This window comes from Microcaecilia unicolor, chromosome 12 (genome assembly GCF_901765095.1).
Source record: "Microcaecilia unicolor chromosome 12, aMicUni1.1, whole genome shotgun sequence".
Classification (NCBI taxonomy): Eukaryota; Metazoa; Chordata; class Amphibia; order Gymnophiona; family Siphonopidae; genus Microcaecilia; species Microcaecilia unicolor.
The window spans coordinates 51,061,148-51,080,855 of NC_044042.1; the positions used below are offsets into that span (position 1 = coordinate 51,061,148).

The following is a 19,708-nucleotide window of genomic DNA, read 5'->3' on the forward strand; positions in this document are numbered from 1 at the left end:
GAAAGAGACCGCTCATGCGGTGTTAATACTCTGCTGAGTCTGTCTGCAAATTGGTTGAAAGTCCTGGAATTTATGAAGCTTGTAGAAATGCCTGAAGGAACAGGAGTGTTGTTCAAATTTGGTGGGCTTCTGACAGACTCAGAGAGCCCATATCTCCCAGTCTGATCAGACAGAACATTGTGACCCGATTGTCTGTAAGAGAATGATTTTTCCCCTGATGAGATAAGAGGTGGTTAGTATCACATAGTACATGGCTCAAAGCTTGACGAGTCTGATATGCCAAGACGCTTCTGCTGAGTACCACAGGTCCTGGGTCCAGAACTGTTGCAGATGAGATCCATAACCCTGTGGCAAGACATCTTTTGTGAGAATGAGATCCATAGCAGGTGGAGTGAACAGTGCTCCATTGATCAGATTTGAGGTGTCGAGCCTTTTTTAGCCAAATGGAAGAATCTGTATTGAAAATGTAGATTTTGGAATGTGAAGCGAAGATACTTCAAATGTGATGGGTGAATGGGAATGTGAGCATAGGCATCCTTCAGATCTAGTGTTGTTAACCAATAATTTTGAGAAATGAGAGGCAGAATTGTCTGTAGAGACTGCACTCTGAATTTTTATTTTTTGACAAATGTGTTCAGTGACCTTAGGTCAAGAATGGGTTTTAGACCTCCCAATTTCTTCAGAATTAGGAAATAAAGGGAGTAAAATCCTTGGGAAATGGTGGAAGGATTCATAAATTCTATTGCTTGGGCTGATAGAAGAGACTGAATTTCCACTAATAGTATGGCAGAATGATGGGTTGTAGGTTCACTGACTACAGGGAGGGATGGAGAAGGAGTTTTGATAAAATTTATCTTGTATCCATATTTTATTAGAGTGATAACCCATTGGTCTGTGGTAATGTTCTGCCAGCTTTGGACAAAGAAATGAATGTGGCCCAGTATGGGTAAAGTGCCAAAAATTCAGAGTGGACTTTGTAGACAAAGTGTTGGAGGAAGATGGAGTTTTCCTTTCTCTTGGTCTTTGATATAAAAGTCTGTCGCGAAGGTCTGGATTCCTGTTGGCGTGAATAAGGTTGAAACCTTTTCCTGTAAGAAGGTTGATACGAACAAGCTTTTCTAAAAGATGTTGAAGACCACCTTTTGTAAGATGAAGGGAGAGTTAGAGAACTCTAAATGTGGAGCGATCTTCCTTAATCTGTGTTACTGCATCTTTCACCTTATAACCGAAGAGATTGTTGCCCAAACATGGGGCATTTGCTAGTCGATCATGGAGGTCATTTCTGAGTCTTGAACCTCGTAACCAGGCTATACTCTTGCAGCAATGGCTACCGCCCCTAGGCATGAAGTTGTGTCATAAAGGTCATAAGTATTTGATTAAATGAAGTGATTTCTTCCATTACATTTAAGAAGCTGGTGAGTAGTTCTGGGAGAGGTGCAGAGATGGCTTGCAATGCAGTATAAAGTTTAGAATGTTGATATTGCAATATTGTAGCTGGTCAGCTGTTATTCTTGAGGATTGCATGGCAGCTGAATAAACTTTCCTACCTACTGCATCCAGAGTCTTGGGTTCCTTCCATGGGGGTAGAGAGGATGAAACTTTAAAGATTTAGATTTATTACAGCCTCAAACACCATGGAATGATGAGAGAACTGAGTCTTCTCATGTCCTGGTGTGGGCTGAACCTTGTATTTGGCAAAGTGATGCACGAGGGAAGGAGGAACCCGAATTACGGCAATGTCATGCAAGGTTCCGCTTTAGGAGTTACGGACCGAGAAAGGGATCTGGGAGTCATCATGGATAGGACGTTGAAATCTTCTGCTCAATGTGCTGCGGCGGCTAAGAAGGCGAACAGAATGTTGAGAATTATTAGAAAAGGGATGGAAAACAAGCATGAGGATTTTATAATGCCGTTATATCGCTCCATGGTGCGACTGCACCTGGAGTATTGTGTTCAGTTCTGGTCGCCTCATCTCAAAAAAGATATACAGGAATTGGAGAAGGTGCAGAGAAAGGCGACAAAAATGATAAAAGGGATGGGATGACTACCTTATGAGGAGAAGTTAAGAAGGCTAGGACTCTTTAGCCTGGAGAAAAGGCGGCTGAGGGGTGATATGATAGAGGTGTACAAAATAATGAGTGGGGTACAGAGGACAGATGTGAAGCGTTTGTTTACGCTTTCTAACAATAATAGAACCAGGGGACACAAGATGAAATTAGAATGTGGTAGGTTTAAAACAAATTGGAGAAATTTTTCTTTACTCAGCGCGTGATTAGACTCTGGAACTCATTGCCAGAGAAGGTGGTGATAGCAGCTGGCCTTGCTGAGTTTAAAGGGGGTCTGGACAGATTCCTGAAGGAAAAGTCCATTGATCGTTATTAAATTTTGGGGTTTTGCCAGGTTCTTGGGGCCTGGATTGGCCGCTGTCAGAGACGGAGTGCTGGACTTGATGGACCTTTGGTCTTTTCCCAGCGTGGCAGTGCTTATGTACTTATGCTTATGTACTTATCAAGATGTTCGGAGACAGGTTGTTGAGACTAGGGATTCTACCAGATTTTTGCCTGCAGACCCTGCAAGATGGAGTGAATAGGAGCGGCAATTGGTCCTGAGGGAGAGTCTACTGCTTTTCGTAAGCTCTGAAATTCTTTTTTATTCATGGCTGTTGCTTCTGTTACTAATACCAACTTCTTTAACAATTCTTGTATAAATTTATCGTAAATAAGATTCTCTGGAGAGGTATCCAATTCTACTGTGTCTGTTTCCTGTGGTTTGTTAGATGAAGTAGAAAGTGAGTCTGGAAAGGGTGTGCAGAGGGTTCTTCCTGTGAAGAAAACTCTTCAATAGGCACTAGCAAAGAGTGTGGCCATTGCTGTGCTGTTGGTGAGGGTCTTCTTAGTTTTAAAGTGCTGGCAAGGGAGTATGAGGCACCGGAAAAGGTACAGAATGAAAATTAGGTTGAGCCAAAAACAAAGTTGGAGATGGTTGATGTAAAACTTTCTGAAAAAGTTGTAGTAGAATGGAAGCAGCATCCTGAGTAGACCGGAGCTGACTATAGGCATAATAGGAGTTTCCTGAGGGGGGAGCTGTGGCCTTGGAGTTGAAGTCAATGAAGCAGAAACCTCATAAGAACATAAGAACAGCTATAATGGGTCAGACCAATGGTCCATCTAGCCCAGTATCCTGCTTCCAACAGTGGCCAATCCAGGTCACAAGTACATGGCAGAAACCCAATTAGTAACAACATTTCATGCTAGCAACCCCGAGGCAAGCAGTGGCTTCTCCATGTCCATCTCAACACACTATGGGCTTTTCCTCCAAACTTGTGCAAACCTTTTTTAAAACCAGATATGCTAAACGCTGTTACCACATCCTCTGGAAGCGAGTTCCAGAGCTTAACTATTCTTTGAGTGAAAAAATATTTTTTTTCTATTTGGTGTCCCCTAGTCTTTGTACTTTTTGAAAGAGTGAAAAATTAATTTTTACCTGTTCTACACCACTCAGGATTTTATAGACCTCAATCATAACCCCCCTCAGCCATCTCTTTTGCAAGCTGAAGAGCCCTAACCTTTTTAGCCTACACTCAAATGGGAGGAGTTCCATCCCCTTTATCATTTTGGTCGCTCTTCTTTGAACCTTTTCTTATTCTGCTATATCTTTCTTGAGCTATGGTGACCAGAATTGAATGCAATACTCAAGGTGAGGTCGCACCATGGAGTGATATAGAAGTATTATAATATTCTTGGTCTTATTTTGCATCCCTTTCCTAATAATTCCTAGCACCCTCTTTGCTTTTTTGGCCGCCGCCACCACATACTGGGAAGAAGATTATAATGTACTGTCTACAATGACAACTAGATCTTGTTCCTGAGTGCTGACTCCTAAGGTGGACCCCAGCATCAGGTAACTTTGATTTGGATTATTCTTTCCAATGTGCATCACGTTGCATTACTCCACATTAAATTAAATTTGTCATTCAGATGCCCAGTCTTCCAGTTTCCTAAGGCCTTCCTGCAATTTTTCACAATCGCATGTGTTTTGACAACTCTGAATAGTTTTGTGTAATCTGCAAATTTAATCACCTCACTCGTCGTTCTGATTTCCAGATCATTTATAAATATGTTAAATAGCAATGGTCCCAATACAGACCCCTGCGGCACTGCACTAGTCACCTTCCTTCATTGAGAAAAATGGTCATTTAACCCTATTCTCTGTTTTCTGTCCAATTACCAATTCCTAATCCACAGAAGGGTCATTGCTTCCTATCCCATGACTTTTTAATTTTCTTAGGAGTCTACCATGAGGAACTTTGTCATAAGCTTTCTGAAAATCTAGATAAACTACATCAACCGGCTCACCTTTATCCACGTTTATTCAAAGAAATGAAGCAAATTGGTGAGGCAAGACTTCCCTTGGCTGAACTCACACTGACTCTGTCCCATTAAACTATGTTTGTCTAGGTGTTCAGTAATTTTATTCCTTATAATAGTTTCCACTATTTTCCCAGGCACTGAAGTCAGGCTTACTGGTCTGTAATTTCCCAGATTTTTTTTTTTTGTTTTGTTACATTTGTACCCCGCGCTTTCCCACTCATGGCAGGCTCAATGCGGCTTACATGGGGCAATAGAGGGTTAAGTGACTTGCCCAGAGTCACAAGGAGCTGCCTGCGCTTAAAGTGGGAATCAAATTCAGTTCCCCAGGACCAAAGTCCACCACCCTAACCACTAGGCCACTCCTCCACTCCTGGAACTCTTCTTTAAAAAAAAAAAAAAAATCGGCATTACATTGGCCACCCTCCAATTTTCCGGTACTACGGACAATTTTAACAGCAGGTCAGCAATTTCATGCTTCAATTATTTCAGTACCCTGGGGTGTATGCCATCTGGTCCAGATGATTTATCACTCTAACTTGTTGATTTGGCTCAGTACATCTTCCAGGCTTGCTGAGATTTCTTTCAGATCCTCTACATCTTCATCCTTGAAAACCATTTCTGCTACAGGAAGATCTCTTGCATCTTCTTCAGTAAAGACCCAAAGCAAAGAATTCATTTACTCTCTCTGCTATAGACTTGTCCTCCGAGTGGCCTTTTTGCTCCTTCATGATCTAACGGTCCCATGGATTCCCTCACAGGCTTTCTGCTTCTGAGATACCTGCAAAAGGTGTTACTATGAGTTTCTGTCTACTTGGCAAGTTTTTCTCCATATTCTTTTTAGCTTTATCAATGCTTTGCATCTAGCTTGACAGTGCTTATATTGCTTCTTGTCTTTATTCAGATCCTTTTTCCACTTTTTGAAGGATGTTCTTTTAGCTCTAATAGCCTCTTTCAGTTCACCTTTTAACCATGCTGGCTGTTTGCTCTTCTTTCCACTTTTGTTAATACGTGGAATATATCTGGTCTGGGCTTCCTCAATGGTATTTTCAAACAATGCCCATGCTTGATCGTCCTAACCTTTGTGGCCAATCCTTTTAGCTTCTTTTTAAACATTAACTTATTTTGTCATAGTCACCCTTTCGAAAATGAAATGCTGCCACAATAGATTTTCTTATCAGCTCAAATTTGATCATGTTATGATCACTGTTTCCCAGCAGGTCCAACACTGTTACCTCTTGTACCATGCCCTGCATTCCATTAAGGACTAGATATAAAATATCTAGAGCAATGGCTTGATTTACTTACTTTCTTTGCCTTTGTTGCTGGTGGCTGAGAAATGCAGGAAGCCTGTACCATTAGTGGTGGAGATCCAAGACCACTTAGATGGTGTACTGGCATTTGGCGATTTAAGTCCTGCCTGTGCCGTCTTCACAGCTGAAGGTGAAGTGAAAAGCGGCTGTTTTTGGTGTCTGAGGAAGTGTTCTGCTTTTGACATACTCGTGCTGTGAGTTAGAGCCCATGAAGGAGTCCCCTGAGGGGACGGCTCGGTCCCAGAAGCCTCTGGTAATCCCAGGAGGCCCCATAGGTTTTGCCAGAGAGGAGGATTTGGCCCTTTGGTACAGCTCTGCTCCATTTTTAAGAAGAAGAAATGGATTCAGCTTTTCTTTCCTGGTTGAGAACAACATCTGTTGCGTGACGCAGAAAAATAAGAACTGAAGTGCAGAATTGTGTGTCTCTGAGCAGGAAGGTGATCTCTATGCCCTACTGGCTGCTGTAGTTGATCAAACAAGCAAGAGAGAGAGAGAGAGAGAGAGCGCGTCCGGGTAGACAACCTGCAGAGAAGGCTACCCAAGTGTGTCTGCATTATCCTGTGACATGAAGAACTTATCTCCATCACTGTACTGCATGAGGAAATATATTTGCATATTTCAATTTTCATTGTGCTGCTCTTAGTAAGCATACATGGGGCAGAACTCCTGTGCTAGCCCATCATCTCAAATCTTGTGAGAAAAGTAGTTTTCAGGGGTCTTCAATGGTAACTATAAAAAGCAAAATTATACAATGGGGTGTTTTATTGGAGTTTTCTGGTTATAATGGTAATCAGTAGAAATAGAAAATAAAACATGAAAAATATGATACCTTTTTTATTGGACTAACAATACATTTTTTGATTAGCTTTCGAAGGTAGTAGCCCTTCTTCGTTATATCAGAAATAAGCAAATGTTGATAGATGACAGTATATATAACTTTGGAACTCACTACCCAAAGACCTGAAACTCACAGAAAACTACCTACAATTCAGAAAAAACCTGAAAACATCTTTTCAAGAAGTCTTTGCCCCCTGAATCTGCCTAATCCCACACCACCATACATCACGAAAAGTTCAGAAATGGAAAACAATAATATTAACCTCTCTCGCAATATGCTAATATATCAACCTAATCGTTTACTGTACTTCTATATTATGTACTAGACTTCTACAAATCTAAATTTTGTAACCGCCTTTTTAGCAATATGTATGCCACATTGAACCTGCCATACAGTGGGAAAATGTGGGATACAAATGCAATAAATAAATAAATGTAAGTGAAACATCAAAGCATTTCACTTATATATACTGCCATCTTTCAACATTTGCTTATTTCTGATCAAAGGGCTACCTTCGAAAGCTAATCAAAAAATGTATTAAATTAGTCCAATAAAAAAGGTATCATTTTACTTTCTTTTCCATGTTTTATTTTATTCTGTTTCTATTGATTACCTTTAAAAAAAGGACTAACACGGCCACCACATCTCTCTACTCTGGTTATAATGAAAATCAGAAGATCTATTTATAATCAAACATGCAGATTAACACAGTCTGATTGTGCTACCCATGTGTGAAAAAAAAAACACATGCTACATAAATGCAAGGAATTCAAACAAAATCACTGCCTAAAATAAAAAAAAAAAAAATAATAATAATTTTACTAGAAAAACTGAACAAGTTCTGCATATGTCCACATTTTGCAAAGCTGCTGAAAGAATACAAAGAGTAATTTTTAAAAGTGAAAAACTGTGCTTAACATAAGAAAAACAGGCTTTATAAAACGGTCTACCTTATGTACAGGTAAAACTGCATACATATAAATTTACTTGGACTGAACGGAGGCGCTTCTGGAAATGGGATTAGGGAGTTTTCACTTGAGCACATATTTTTGTAAATTTGAACTGTAAAAAGTGTGTGTACTAATGGGCAGGTACAAATGTTAAGTGCATGTACACATTATTTTTGAAAATGCGGTAATAGCCTCAACAGAGAAAACTATGTGTATACTTTTTAGACATGAAGGGGCATTTTTGAAAGAACATCCAAGTCAGAATTGGGACGTCCTGCTCATAATGTCCATAAAAAGCGTCCATCTCACAACAATTTTTGAACCAGAAAGATATCCAGATTTCCTGTTCAAAAATATGCGAGAAGGATACCCTTACGTTGGAGACGTCCATCCTGAACAACCATTTTACAAACTGAAACTTTTAAATTATAAACAGGGAAAAAACAAGGCACAGGGACATCTATCTGACAGCATTCTTATGAAAACTGCCACACAGACATCCTTGCGGAACAGAGGAGTAGCCTATTGTTTAGTGCACTGGACTGTAAACAAAGGGACACAGGTTTAAATCCCACAGCAGATGCAGTGAAGTGGGCCCAGACGGGAACAGAGATGGGAGCTCTGGAGTGGAGGAAGCAAAAATTTATTGATAGGACCCAACATAGCCTATGTTTCGGCTGGATGCCTGTGTCAAGGGTCCTATCTTTATGGACTTCCGTAAATCTGCTCAATACTGTAAAACATCCAACAATACCCAAAAGGAATTCTGTTCTATTCAAACTTATTGTAATTCTGGGCATGTACATCAAAAGCATTTATATCAGTCAAGATGAACAAGAGAGCCTTCCCAAGCCACAGCATGGATTTTTAAAAGGTGACAATGTTTTTTCATTGTACATGGATACTAAGCCACAGTAGTGAGAGGAGTTAAGACTGTTTAAAAAAAAAAAAATCTATACGGTATCCAAAAGTCAGTGAAGTACAAATGTTCAATACCACGAACAAGCCTATTTTAAGCAGTTACTGAACAGCAAGAATCGAATGTGAAATGTGAAGTGCATATATGTAAACTGAGGAGATATAAGATGCAAGCTAATTCAACATTTCAGACTTAAATCAACTGTCAGATCCTAAATTTTCATTTTTGCTTTCAGACTAGGAATATGTTGCTGATGAAGGCTACACATTTTAAACTGTAGAAGTGCCATACTATGATTAACTGAGAGTTAATTATAGTATGGTACTTGTTGAGGGACAGTTTGCACACTACACTGGTACATACCGATCATCGTCGTCTGCATGAACAGTTGTGCTTGAAGTGCTTTGCAGCGTAGGTAAACCCTCAGTGACCCCTTCATCTATTGAGCCTGCATCAAGGAAGGGGGGGGGAGGGAAAAAGAAGACAGACAGGACCACATATTTTCTAAGCATCATTCAAGTAAATATGCTTGCAACCATGCAACTGAACATCTCTCGTATCTCTTAAAGTGGTTTTGTCAGTTCCTATTAAAGACATCAATAAATTATGAACACTACTCATCCTGTGGTGTTCAAGTTGTATCAAGCACAACATTTTAAAACACCAAAAGGGGGAAGAGGCTATACATGGAACAGAAACAGCCAACTGAAGTACTAAAGAACAGAAGAGACTGTCCTGCTATTCTATTTTTTAAGGCTCCGAGTTAAACCATTTTAGGAGTTCCTTAACATAAAAAGCTCTGAAAAAGGGCACGGAAAGCCAGGACTAACATGCCAGGTCTTTATGAATATAAAACCAGAGACACATTACATGACTATAACAAAATAGTAAGGATATCAAAGATATAAACTCTAGTGAAAGTATAAAAAGAGAAAAGCAAAGTTGCTTACCTGTAATGGAAGATTTCCAAAAAGAAGAATAAATCAGCAATACAAGCGGATAGCATCATCTGTCGATAAGGACTTGTTTAACAGAAGCTCCAAAAACCAAGGATTCTGTAAGTATACACGAGTCTTTCCATGCAACTGCCACTATATAAACCTTGTCAGCATAGGACAACAACAGGAACATCTAACTTCCAAAAGGGTAGACAGGTAGGAAAGAGTGGCTGCTTATTATTTATTTATATTTGTACCCCGCGCTTTCCCACTCATGGCAGGCTCAATAAGGCTTACATGGGGCAATGGAGGGTTAAGTGACTTGCCCAGAGTCACAAGGAGCTGCCTGTGCCTGAAGTGGGAATTGAACTCAGTTCCTCAGTTCCCCAGGACCAAAGTCCACCACCCTAACCACTAGGCCACTCCTCCATTATCTTATTGTCTACAAATATTCACCTTTATAGGTAAGCAACTTAGCTTTCTCACTCAATAAGCAGGAAAAAACCACAGCAATACAACTACCAAACCTAGTTAGTGTATACAATATCACATCACACTGATGACACTTTTGAATGGCAGAAAAAGTGAGTGAGCTCTGGCATCAATTATGCAAAGTGTTGCTTGATATTTATTTTTGAACAAAACTACACTCATTTGCTGAAATTACACTATTAGACAGCAAATTTAGATGACAATCTGGGGGTTTCTTTTTTCCCTCCCAATCACTACCTATATCCCAGTCATGGTGCTCAGTGAACCAAGTCTTTGCGACCATCACTAAATCCAAGCCAGCCTCTAGATCCAGAAATTTGTTTCCCATACTAGGGGCATTAGTATACACAGTTTTTCAGTTATTGCCCTTTCCCCCCATTTCTGTAGAGGTCATTTTCGTCGTTCTTCTCTGTACCTTTTCTAATTCCACTATATATTTTTTTTAGATGCGGCGACCAAAATCGAACACAATATTCGAGGTGCAGTCGAACCATGGAGTGATACAAAGGCATTATAATGTCCTCATTTTTGTTTTCCATTCCTTTCCTAATAATACCTAATATTCTATTTGCTTTCTTAGTGGCTGCTGCACACTGAGCAGAGGGTTTCAACCTATCATCAACGATGACACCTAGATCTCTTTCCCAGTCGGTGACTCCTAATGTGGAACCTTGATTTACATAACTATAATTTGGGTTCCTCTTTCCCACATGCATCACTTTGCACTTGCTCACATTAAACATCACCTGAAATTTAGATGCCCAGTCTCCCAGTCTCATAAGGTCCTCTTGTAATTTTTTCACAATCCTCTTGCAATTTAACTTTGAACAATTTTTGTGTCATCAGCAAATTTAATTACCTCACTATTTACTCCAATCTCTAGATCATTTATAAATATGTTAAAAAGCAGCGGTCTCAGCACAGACCCCTGAGGAACCTCACTATCTACCTTTCTCCACTGAGAATACTGACCATTTAACCCTACTCTCTGCTTTCTATCTTTTAACCAATTTTTCTCCACAATAGGACACTACCTCCTATCCCATGACTTTCCAATTTCCTCTGTAGTCTTTCATGAGGTACTTTGTCAAATGCCTTTTGAAAATCCATATACACAATATCAACTGACATCTTTATCCACATGTTTGTTCACCCCTTCAAAGAAAGGTAATAGATTGGTGAGGCAAGATTTCTCTTCACTAAATCCATGTTGGCTTTGTCCCATTAAGCTTTGTCTCATTAATCCATGCTTTTGAATATGCTCAATAATTTTGTTCTTTATAATAGTGTCTACCATTTTGCACGACACCAGGCTCACCGGTCTATAATTTCCCAGATCACCTCTGGAACCTTTTTCAAAAATTGGCATTACATTGGCCACCCTCCAATCTTCCAGAAGCCCACTGCAGCCTATTTATCTTCTCATTTGCGGGAAACAGACCGTAAAAGTCTGTCCAGCACTCTCCTCATGTTCTAGCCACTAAAGTTGCTGGCTAAGTCCTAAACCAGATTGCCATATATGAGACAGAGACCATCCAAGTCTGCCCGGTATCGGCCCTAATTCATCACAGCCTGACTCACCATCTAAGCGTCACTTGACACATTCACACACATGCAGTCATTTAAGTTTAGGTTTTTTATAACTTCTATTATCTGTAGATCCTCTGTGTTCATCCCATGCCTTTTGGAATTCCATCACCATTTGTGCCTCTACCACCTCCTTAATGGAGACTTTCTGCATATGTGCTGTTAAAGCAAGGAGGAGGAGGAGACAACACTCAAAGAACTTTGTACTCGGAAAGTGACAGGCTGGCAAAAGTGCAGCATACATTTTCACAGGAACCTCGCAGGAATTGTTTCCATCCCCACGGGAACCCCGCAGGAATGGTTTCCATCCTAACAGGGAACCCCGCAGAACTGTTTTCGTCCCCACGGGAATCATTCCCTTGCAAGTCTCTACTGCAGATTTATCCCACTTTGAAACAATGAGAGTTCCTGACCCTTGATGCAGGCATACCGCCTAAACACAGCTGTTTTGGGTTTAGGCTTGGGAAGAGGGAGCAGAAGCTCAAACACTAGACGAACCAGGACTGCATAATAGTGCCACTGAGGTCCAAGGTGATCACAAGCACCAAACATGGGCAACGTGCTACTTTGTGCAGAATTCTTCCATTTGATGGCCATGGGGAGATAAAGGGTATGATACATACCTGTAGCAGTTGTTCTCCGAGGACAGCAGGCTGATTGTTCTCACGACTGGGTTGACGTCCGCGGCAGCCCCCACCAACCGGAAAAAGCTTCGCGGGACGGTCGGCACGCAGGGCACGCCCACCGCGCATGCGCGGCCGTCTTCCCGCCCGTGCGCGACCGCTCCCGCCAGTTGAATGACAAGCAATAAAGTATGAAACACAACTCCAAAGGGGAGGAGGGAGGGAAGGTGAGAACAATCAGCCTGCTGTCCTCGGAGAACAACTGCTACAGGTATGTATCATACCCTTTCTCCGAGGACAAGCAGGCTGCTTGTTCTCACGACTGGGGTATCCCTAGCTCTCAGGCTCACTCAAAACAATAACCCAGGTCAATTGAACCTCGCAACGGCGAGGGTACAACAGAAATTGACCTACGAAGAACAACTAACTGAGAGTGCAGCCTGACCAGAATAAATTCGGGTCCTGGAGGGTGGAGTTGGATTTACACCCCAAACAGATTCTGCAGCACCGACTGCCCGAACCGACTGTCGCGTCGGGTATCCTGCTGGAGGCAGTAATGAGATGTGAATGTGTGGACAGATGACCACGTCGCAGCCTTGCAGATCTCTTCAATAGTGGCTGACTTCAAGTGGGCCACCGACGCTGCCATGGCTCTGACACTATGAGCCGTGACATGACCCTCAAGAGTCAGCCCAGCCTGGGCGTAAGTGAAGGAAATGCAATCTGCTAGCCAATTAGAGATGGTGCGTTTCCCGACAGCGACCCCTAGCCTGTTAGGGTCGAAAGAAATAAACAATTGGGCGGACTGTCTGTGGGGCTGTGTCCGCTCCAAGTAGAAGGCCAATGCTCTCTTGCAGTCCAATGTGTGCAACTGACGTTCAGCAGGGCGGGTATGCGGCCTGGGGAAGAATGTTGGCAAGACAATTGACTGGTTAAGATGGAACTCCGACACCACCTTCGGCAGGAACTTTGGGTGAGTGCGGAGCACTACTCTGTTGTGATGAAATTTGGTATATGGAGCATGAGCTACTAGGGCTTGAAGCTCACTGACCCTACGAGCGGAAGTAACTGCCACCAGGAAAATGACCTTCCAGGTCAAGTACTTCAGATGGCAGGTATTCAGTGGCTCAAAAGGAGGTTTCATCAGCTGGGTGAGGACGACGTTGAGATCCCATGACACAGTAGGAGGCTTGATAGGGGGCTTTGACAAAAGCAAGCCTCTCATGAATCGAACGACTAAAGGCTCTCCAGAGATGGCTTTACCTTCCACACGATAATGGTAAGCACTAATCGCACTAAGGTGATTCCTTACTGAGTTGGTCTTGAGGCCAGACTCTGATAAGTGCAGAAGGTATTCAAGCAGGTTCTGTGCAGGGCAAGAACGAGGTTCTAGGGCCATGCTCTCACACCACACGACAAACCTCCTCCACTTGAAAAAGTAACTCTTTTTAGTGGAATCCTTCCTAGAGGCAAGCAAGACCCGGGAGACACCCTCAGACAGACCCAACGCAGTGAAGTCTACGCCCTCAACATCCAGGCCGTGAGAGCCAGAGACTGAAGGTTGGGGTGCAGCAACGCTCCGTCGTTCTGCGAAATGAGAGTCGGAAAACACTCCAATCTCCACGGTTCTTCGGAGGACAACTCCAGAAGAAGAGGGAACCAGATCTGACGGGGCCAAAAGGGCGCTATCAGAATCATGGTGCCGCGGTCTTGCTTGAGCTTCAGTAAGGTCTTCCCCACCAAAGGTATGGGAGGATAAGCATACAGGAGGCCGGTCCCCCAATGGAGGAGAAAGGCATCCGACGCTAGCCTGCCGTGTGCCTGAAGTCTGGAACAGAACAGAGGCAGCTTGTGGTTGGTCTGAGAGGCGAAAAGGTCCACCGAGGGGGTGCCCCACGCTCGGAAGATCTTGCGTACCACTCTGGCATGGAGCGACCACTCGTGCGGTTGCATGACTCTGCTCAGTCTGTCGGCCAGACTGTTGTTTACGCCTGCCAGGTATGTGGCTTGGAGGAGCATGCCGAACCGACACGCCCAACGCCACATCCCGACGGCCTCCTGGCACAGGGGGCGAGATCCGGTGCCCCCCTGCTTGTTGACGTAATACATTGCAACCTGATTGTCTGTCCGAATTTGGATAATTTGACAGGACAGCCGATCTCTGAAAGCCTTCAGTGCGTTCCAGATCGCTCGGAGCTCCAGGAGGTTGATCTGCAGATCCTTTTCCTGGAGGGACCACAGACCCTGAGTGTGGAGCCCATCGACATGGGCTCCCCACCCCAGGCGAGATGCATCCGTCGTCAGCACTTTCGTGGGCTGCGGAACTTGGAATGGACGTCCCAGGGTCAAATTGGTCCGGATGGTCCACCAGAGCAGTGAAGTGCGACAACTGGTGGAGAGGCGGATGACATCTTCTAGATTCCCGGTGGCTTGGAACCACTGGGAAGCTAGGGTCCATTGAGCAGATCTCATGTGAAGACGAGCCATGGGAGTCACATGAACTGTGGAGGCCATATGACCCAGAAGTCTCAACATCTGCCGAGCTGTGATCTGCTGAGACGCTCTGGTCTGCGAAGCCAGGGCCAAGAGATTGGTGGCCCTCGCTTCGGGAAGGTAGGCCTGAGCCGTCTGGGAATTCAGCAGCGCTCCTATGAATTCCAGAGACTGAGTTGGCTGGAGATGGGACTTTGGGTAATTTATCACAAACCCCAGCAGCTCCAGAAGTTGAATAGTGCACTGCATGGACCGGAGGGCTCCTGCCTCCGAGGTGTTCTTGACCAGCCAATCGTCGAGATATGGGAACACGTGCACTCCCAGCTTGCGTAGGTAGGCCGCTACCACCACGAGGCACTTTGTAAACACTCGTGGGGCAGAGGCGAGCCCAAAGGGCAGCACACAATACTGAAAGTGCCGTGCGCCCAGGCGGAATCTGAGATACTGTCTGTGAGCTGGCAGTATCGGGATGTGAGTGTATGCGTCCTTTAAATCCAGGGAACATAGCCAATCGTTTTTCTGAATCATTGGCAGAAGGGTGCCCAAGGAAAGCATCCTGAACTTTTCTTTGACCAGGAATTTGTTCAGGCCTCTCAGGTCTAGGATGGGACGCATCCCCCCTGTTTTCTTTTCCACAAGGAAGTACCTGGAATAGAATCCCTGCCCTTCCTGCCCGGGTGGTACGGGCTCGACCGCATTGGCGCTGAGAAGGGCGGAGAGTTCCTCTGCAAGTACCTGCTTGTGATGGGAGCTGAAAGACTGAGCTCCTGGAGGACAATTTGGAGACAGGGAGGCCAAATTCAGGGCGTATCCGCACCGCACTATTTGGAGAACCCACTGGTCGGAGGTTATGAGAGGCCACCTTTGGTGAAAAAAATTTAACCTCCCTCCGACCGGCAGATCGTCCGGTACGGACACTTGTAGGGCGGCTATGTTCCCGTGGATCCAGTCAAAAGCCCGTCCCCGGCTTTTGCTGTGGAGGCGCAGGGGGCTGCTTAGGCGCACGCTGTTGACGAGAACGAGCGCGCTGGGGCTGTCCCTGTGCCTGACGAGGCCTTCGGGCCGGCTGGTTGTACCTACGCTTTGCAAAAGAATAGGGTGCAGCCTGCCGTGCCCGGGAAAAACGCCCACCCGTGGGGGCGGGTGCTGAAGGCGCCCGGTGGGAGAGCTTGTCGAGAGCGGTTTCCCGCTGATGCAGTTGGTCCACCATCTGCTCGACCTTCTCACCGAAAATGTTATCCCCCCGGCAAGGGACGTCGGCCAGTCTCTGCTGGGTGCGGTTGTCCAGGTCAGAGGCACGCAGCCATGAGAGCCTGCGCATCACTATACCTTGGGCCGCAGCACGAGATGCCACGTCACAGGTGTCAAAAATCCCCCTGGACAGGAACTTTCTGCACGCCTTCAGCTGCCTGACCACCTCCTGATAAGGCCTGGACTGCTCCGGCGGGAGCTTATCGACCAGGTCCGCCAGCTGTTGCACATTGGTCCGCATGTGGATGCTCATATAGAGCAGGTACGATTGGATGCGGGTCACGAGCATGGAGGACTGGTAGGCCTTCCTCCCAAATGAGTCCAGAGTGCGAGACTCCCGCCCCGGGGGCGCCGAGGCGGTATCCCTCGAACTCCGTGCCCTCTTGAGAGCAGAATCCACGACCGCTGAGTCATGGGGCAACTGGGGCCGCATGAGCTCTGGGTCAGAGTGGATCCTGTACTGGGACTCTGCTTTCTTGGGAATGGTGGGATTAGTTAATGGTCGCACCCAGTTCCGGAGCAGCGTCTCCTTCAGGACATTGTGCAGCGGTACCGTGGAGGACTCTCTAGGTGGTGATGGATAGTCGAGGACCTCGAGCATCTCGGCCCTCGGCTCTTCCACAGAGACCACGGGAAAGGGAATGCTTATAGACATATCCCGCACAAAGGAGGCAAAGGAGAGACTCTCAGGAGGTGAGAGCTTCCTCTCCGGTGACGGCGTGGGGTCCGAGGGAAGGCCCGTAGACTCCTCTGAGGAGAAATATCTCGGGTCCTCCTCTTCCCCCCACGAGTCCTCATCCTCGGTATCGGACATTAGCTCATGTAGCTGAGTCCGGTACCGGGCCCGGCTCGACGTCGAGGCACCGAGGCCTCGGTGTCGTCGAGCGGTGGACTCCCGCGCCGGCGGGGACGGAGCTCCCTCCATCGACGTCGACGGGGACTCCACCTGCGTGGCTGTCGAGACCGGCACCGCAAGCGGCGGCGGTGTCGACTGCCCCGGCGCCGGGCTAGAGCTCGCCGGCGCCACAGTCATCGGCGCCGAGGGCGCAAGCACCCCCGGCGCCGGCACAGCCTGGCGCATCAGCCCTTCCAGGAGCCCCGGAAGGATGGCTCTGAGGCACTCGTCCAGGCCCGCTGCCGAGAAAGGCGGTGGGGCCGGCAAGGGTGTCGGTGCCAGAAGCTGCTGGGGGCCAGGAGACGGCACCGAGGTGCCGGAACCCCGACGCGTCGGTACCTCCACCACCGACGGAGATCTCTCCTCTCTGTGATGCCGCTTCGGCGTCGACACCTCCTCAGGCACCGAGGGCTCCCGGTGACGGCGCTTCTTGTCCTTCTTCCGGTGCACGTCACCGGTGCCGGAGGGCATGGAGGAGGAGGAGGTCGATCCCCCTCGGTCTCGAGGTACCGGGTCCGACAGGGTTCGGTCCCGTGGCTCACGAGTTGAGGGAGTGACCGGGGCCGACTGCCCACGCGGTCTCTCTACCCCACTCTCGCCGGCGGACCGGCGGGCCGACGGGACCTGTTCTCCTGGGGTCGCTGCCATCGGTGCCGATGTCTCGGGCATCGATACCGGTACCGAAGAACCGGCCTTCGATACCGATGCCGTCGAGGTCGACGTCGAGGGGCCGGCGCAAGTTCCAAAAAGACGGTCCCGCAGAACTTGCCTCGCAACCTGAGTCCGTTTCCGGAGACCGAGACACAAAGCACACGACTTGAGATTGTGCTCCGGCCCGAGGCACTGGAGGCACCAAGCGTGGGTGTCGGTCTGCGAGATCGGCCGGCCGCAGCGACCACACTTTTTAAATCCACTCGGGACCTTCGAGGACATCGACGGAAAAATCGCGTCGGCGAAGTCAAAGTCGGCAATGGTGGCTAAAATCACACCACGAAAATTGAAACCGACCGAGCGGCCACTAGGCCGCAACGAGGCGTCCCCGCTAGAAAGCGAGGGAAAAAGGAGGAGCGCGTGCTCCACACGCGCAAAATTCTTTTTTTTTTTTTTTTTTTTTTGGATAACAAACGAAACTGAAAGAAGAAGAGGCCAAAAGGGCCAAGAGCGACGACCCGCGTAAACGCGGTCGAAATTCCGGCGGCTGAAACGAGAGAGTTGCAAAAACACGACTCTCTCAGTCGCGGGAAAAAAGTAACTGGCGGGAGCGGTCGCGCACGGGCGGGAAGACGGCCGCGCATGCGCGGTGGGCGTGCCCTGCGTGCCGACCGTCCCGCGAAGCTTTTTCCGGTTGGTGGGGGCTGCCGCGGACGTCAACCCAGTCGTGAGAACAAGCAGCCTGCTTGTCCTCGGAGAAAGTACAGCAGCTCTAGCATGGGTTAAGGCTTAACCACTCACATCTGCTGGAGGTAGAGAAATATTGGTCAATTCCAGGAGGCACCAGCACATATACCGGTTATGTCACTGGGAAAGTTCAGTATCTCTACCTCCCATCTGCTGGCAAGAAAGGGACACAATCCAATGGTGTGGGCTGGTTTAGTAGAGACAACGAAGCTTGTCTTCATCAATGTGATGATCTCCCATGAATGCTTTTAAAGTGGCTACCTTTCATATAATATACCATTCACTTACCAGATACCCACTATCTTCTTTGAGATATCTTACAGTTGTTATCTTATAATTGAAATCTTACAAAATCTATTGCAACATTTGGTCCATGATTTAAACAAACAAAAAAAAAAAACCCAAAACCTTTTTCCTCCCATGCTCAACATTTAGTATATTGATGTAGCATTAGATGTTACAAAATAACTATAATTTGCATAAAACTGCTCTATTACCAGAAAGAAATCAAGTTTTATAGCTAGACTATACAACCACAGAATTATGCAACTATGCATGCGCATAAGTTTGCATAAAAACTGAGAGCATGTATACTTGCATACACATAATCACATAATTACCTGAGTGTAATGGCTCACACTGCAGGATCTTTGGAGCATGGAGAGGAAGCAAACTGCTCCACTAAACACAGCAAGCAAAAGCAGAACTGAATGGCTGTCAGCCTGAGACAACAGGATTGATGCAACTCCTGCCTGTACTGAAATCAGCAGGACCAAGTATTTAAGAAGCATCCAAGGAACTGCTGCTAAGCCTGCTTTTCTGTGCTGTGTCCTGAGAAAGGGGAAAGCAGCCTATATACTGAGTTTTTTTTACTGAGAGTTCATGTCCTCTTCAGTACTGAGCATTCCCTACAGGAATTTTCTGCCTAGGCTATTCTCCTAGCTTGACTGCATAGTGGCAGTTGAAATCCAGCAACAGCTTGTAAGAGATGCAGAGATATGTGTAGAACCTCACTGTGGGTACTCATTTGTATGAATATTTCCCAAAGTTAGCAGGCAACAAAACGCAGTGGCCTGTGTGAAAAACACAATCTGAAAGAGCCAGCCCTTTTTTCATTGGTGAGTGAGCAGAAGAATTATGTCCAGAGAAAAGGGGTCAAGGAGAAGGAGAGTAGCACCGAAGAGGGGGGTGTAGAAATATCCCTGAGAAGGAGCTATAGTCCCTGTGGATGGGAAGGGAGAACACGAGAGTACATCCCACAAGGGGGGGGGGGGGGGGAGTGAAGAAGGGCATATAATGGGAAAGAGGGATACTGGGAATGCCTGCTGCAGAGGGGGAATTTCATTGGGAAGGGTGAGAGATGAACTGTAAGGGAGGATGGGAACCTGATGGGTAAAGATAGGGAGGGAGGGCAAAGGGTACCTGATGAGAGAAGAGCATGGAGAAGAGAAATGGGAAGACTGATGGAAAATGAGGGGGAGAGGGAACCTGAAAGGGAAAGAGAGGGTAGAAATGCCTGATGGGGGAGGGGAAAAAGTATTTCCGATGGTCAAGGGAGGTCCTGAAGGGGTGAGTAGGGGGGAGAAAATACAGAAAGTTCTGTTACATCCTTACACGATGCACTACTCATTCCTGCAAAATATA

General features: G+C 46.1%; 1 protein-coding gene across 2 annotated transcripts in view; it reads right to left on the bottom strand.

Moving 5' to 3' along the window:
* The window catches only part of ZBTB44 (zinc finger and BTB domain containing 44), a 72,427-nt gene that overhangs the window by 19,787 nt on the left and 32,932 nt on the right, over positions 1-19,708 (bottom strand). For both annotated transcript variants that reach the window (XM_030221285.1, XM_030221287.1), the window contains exon 3: positions 8,751-8,835. In XM_030221285.1, the coding sequence (XP_030077145.1) occupies positions 8,751-8,835 (85 nt within the window). The remainder of the gene's footprint in view (positions 1-8,750; positions 8,836-19,708) is intronic.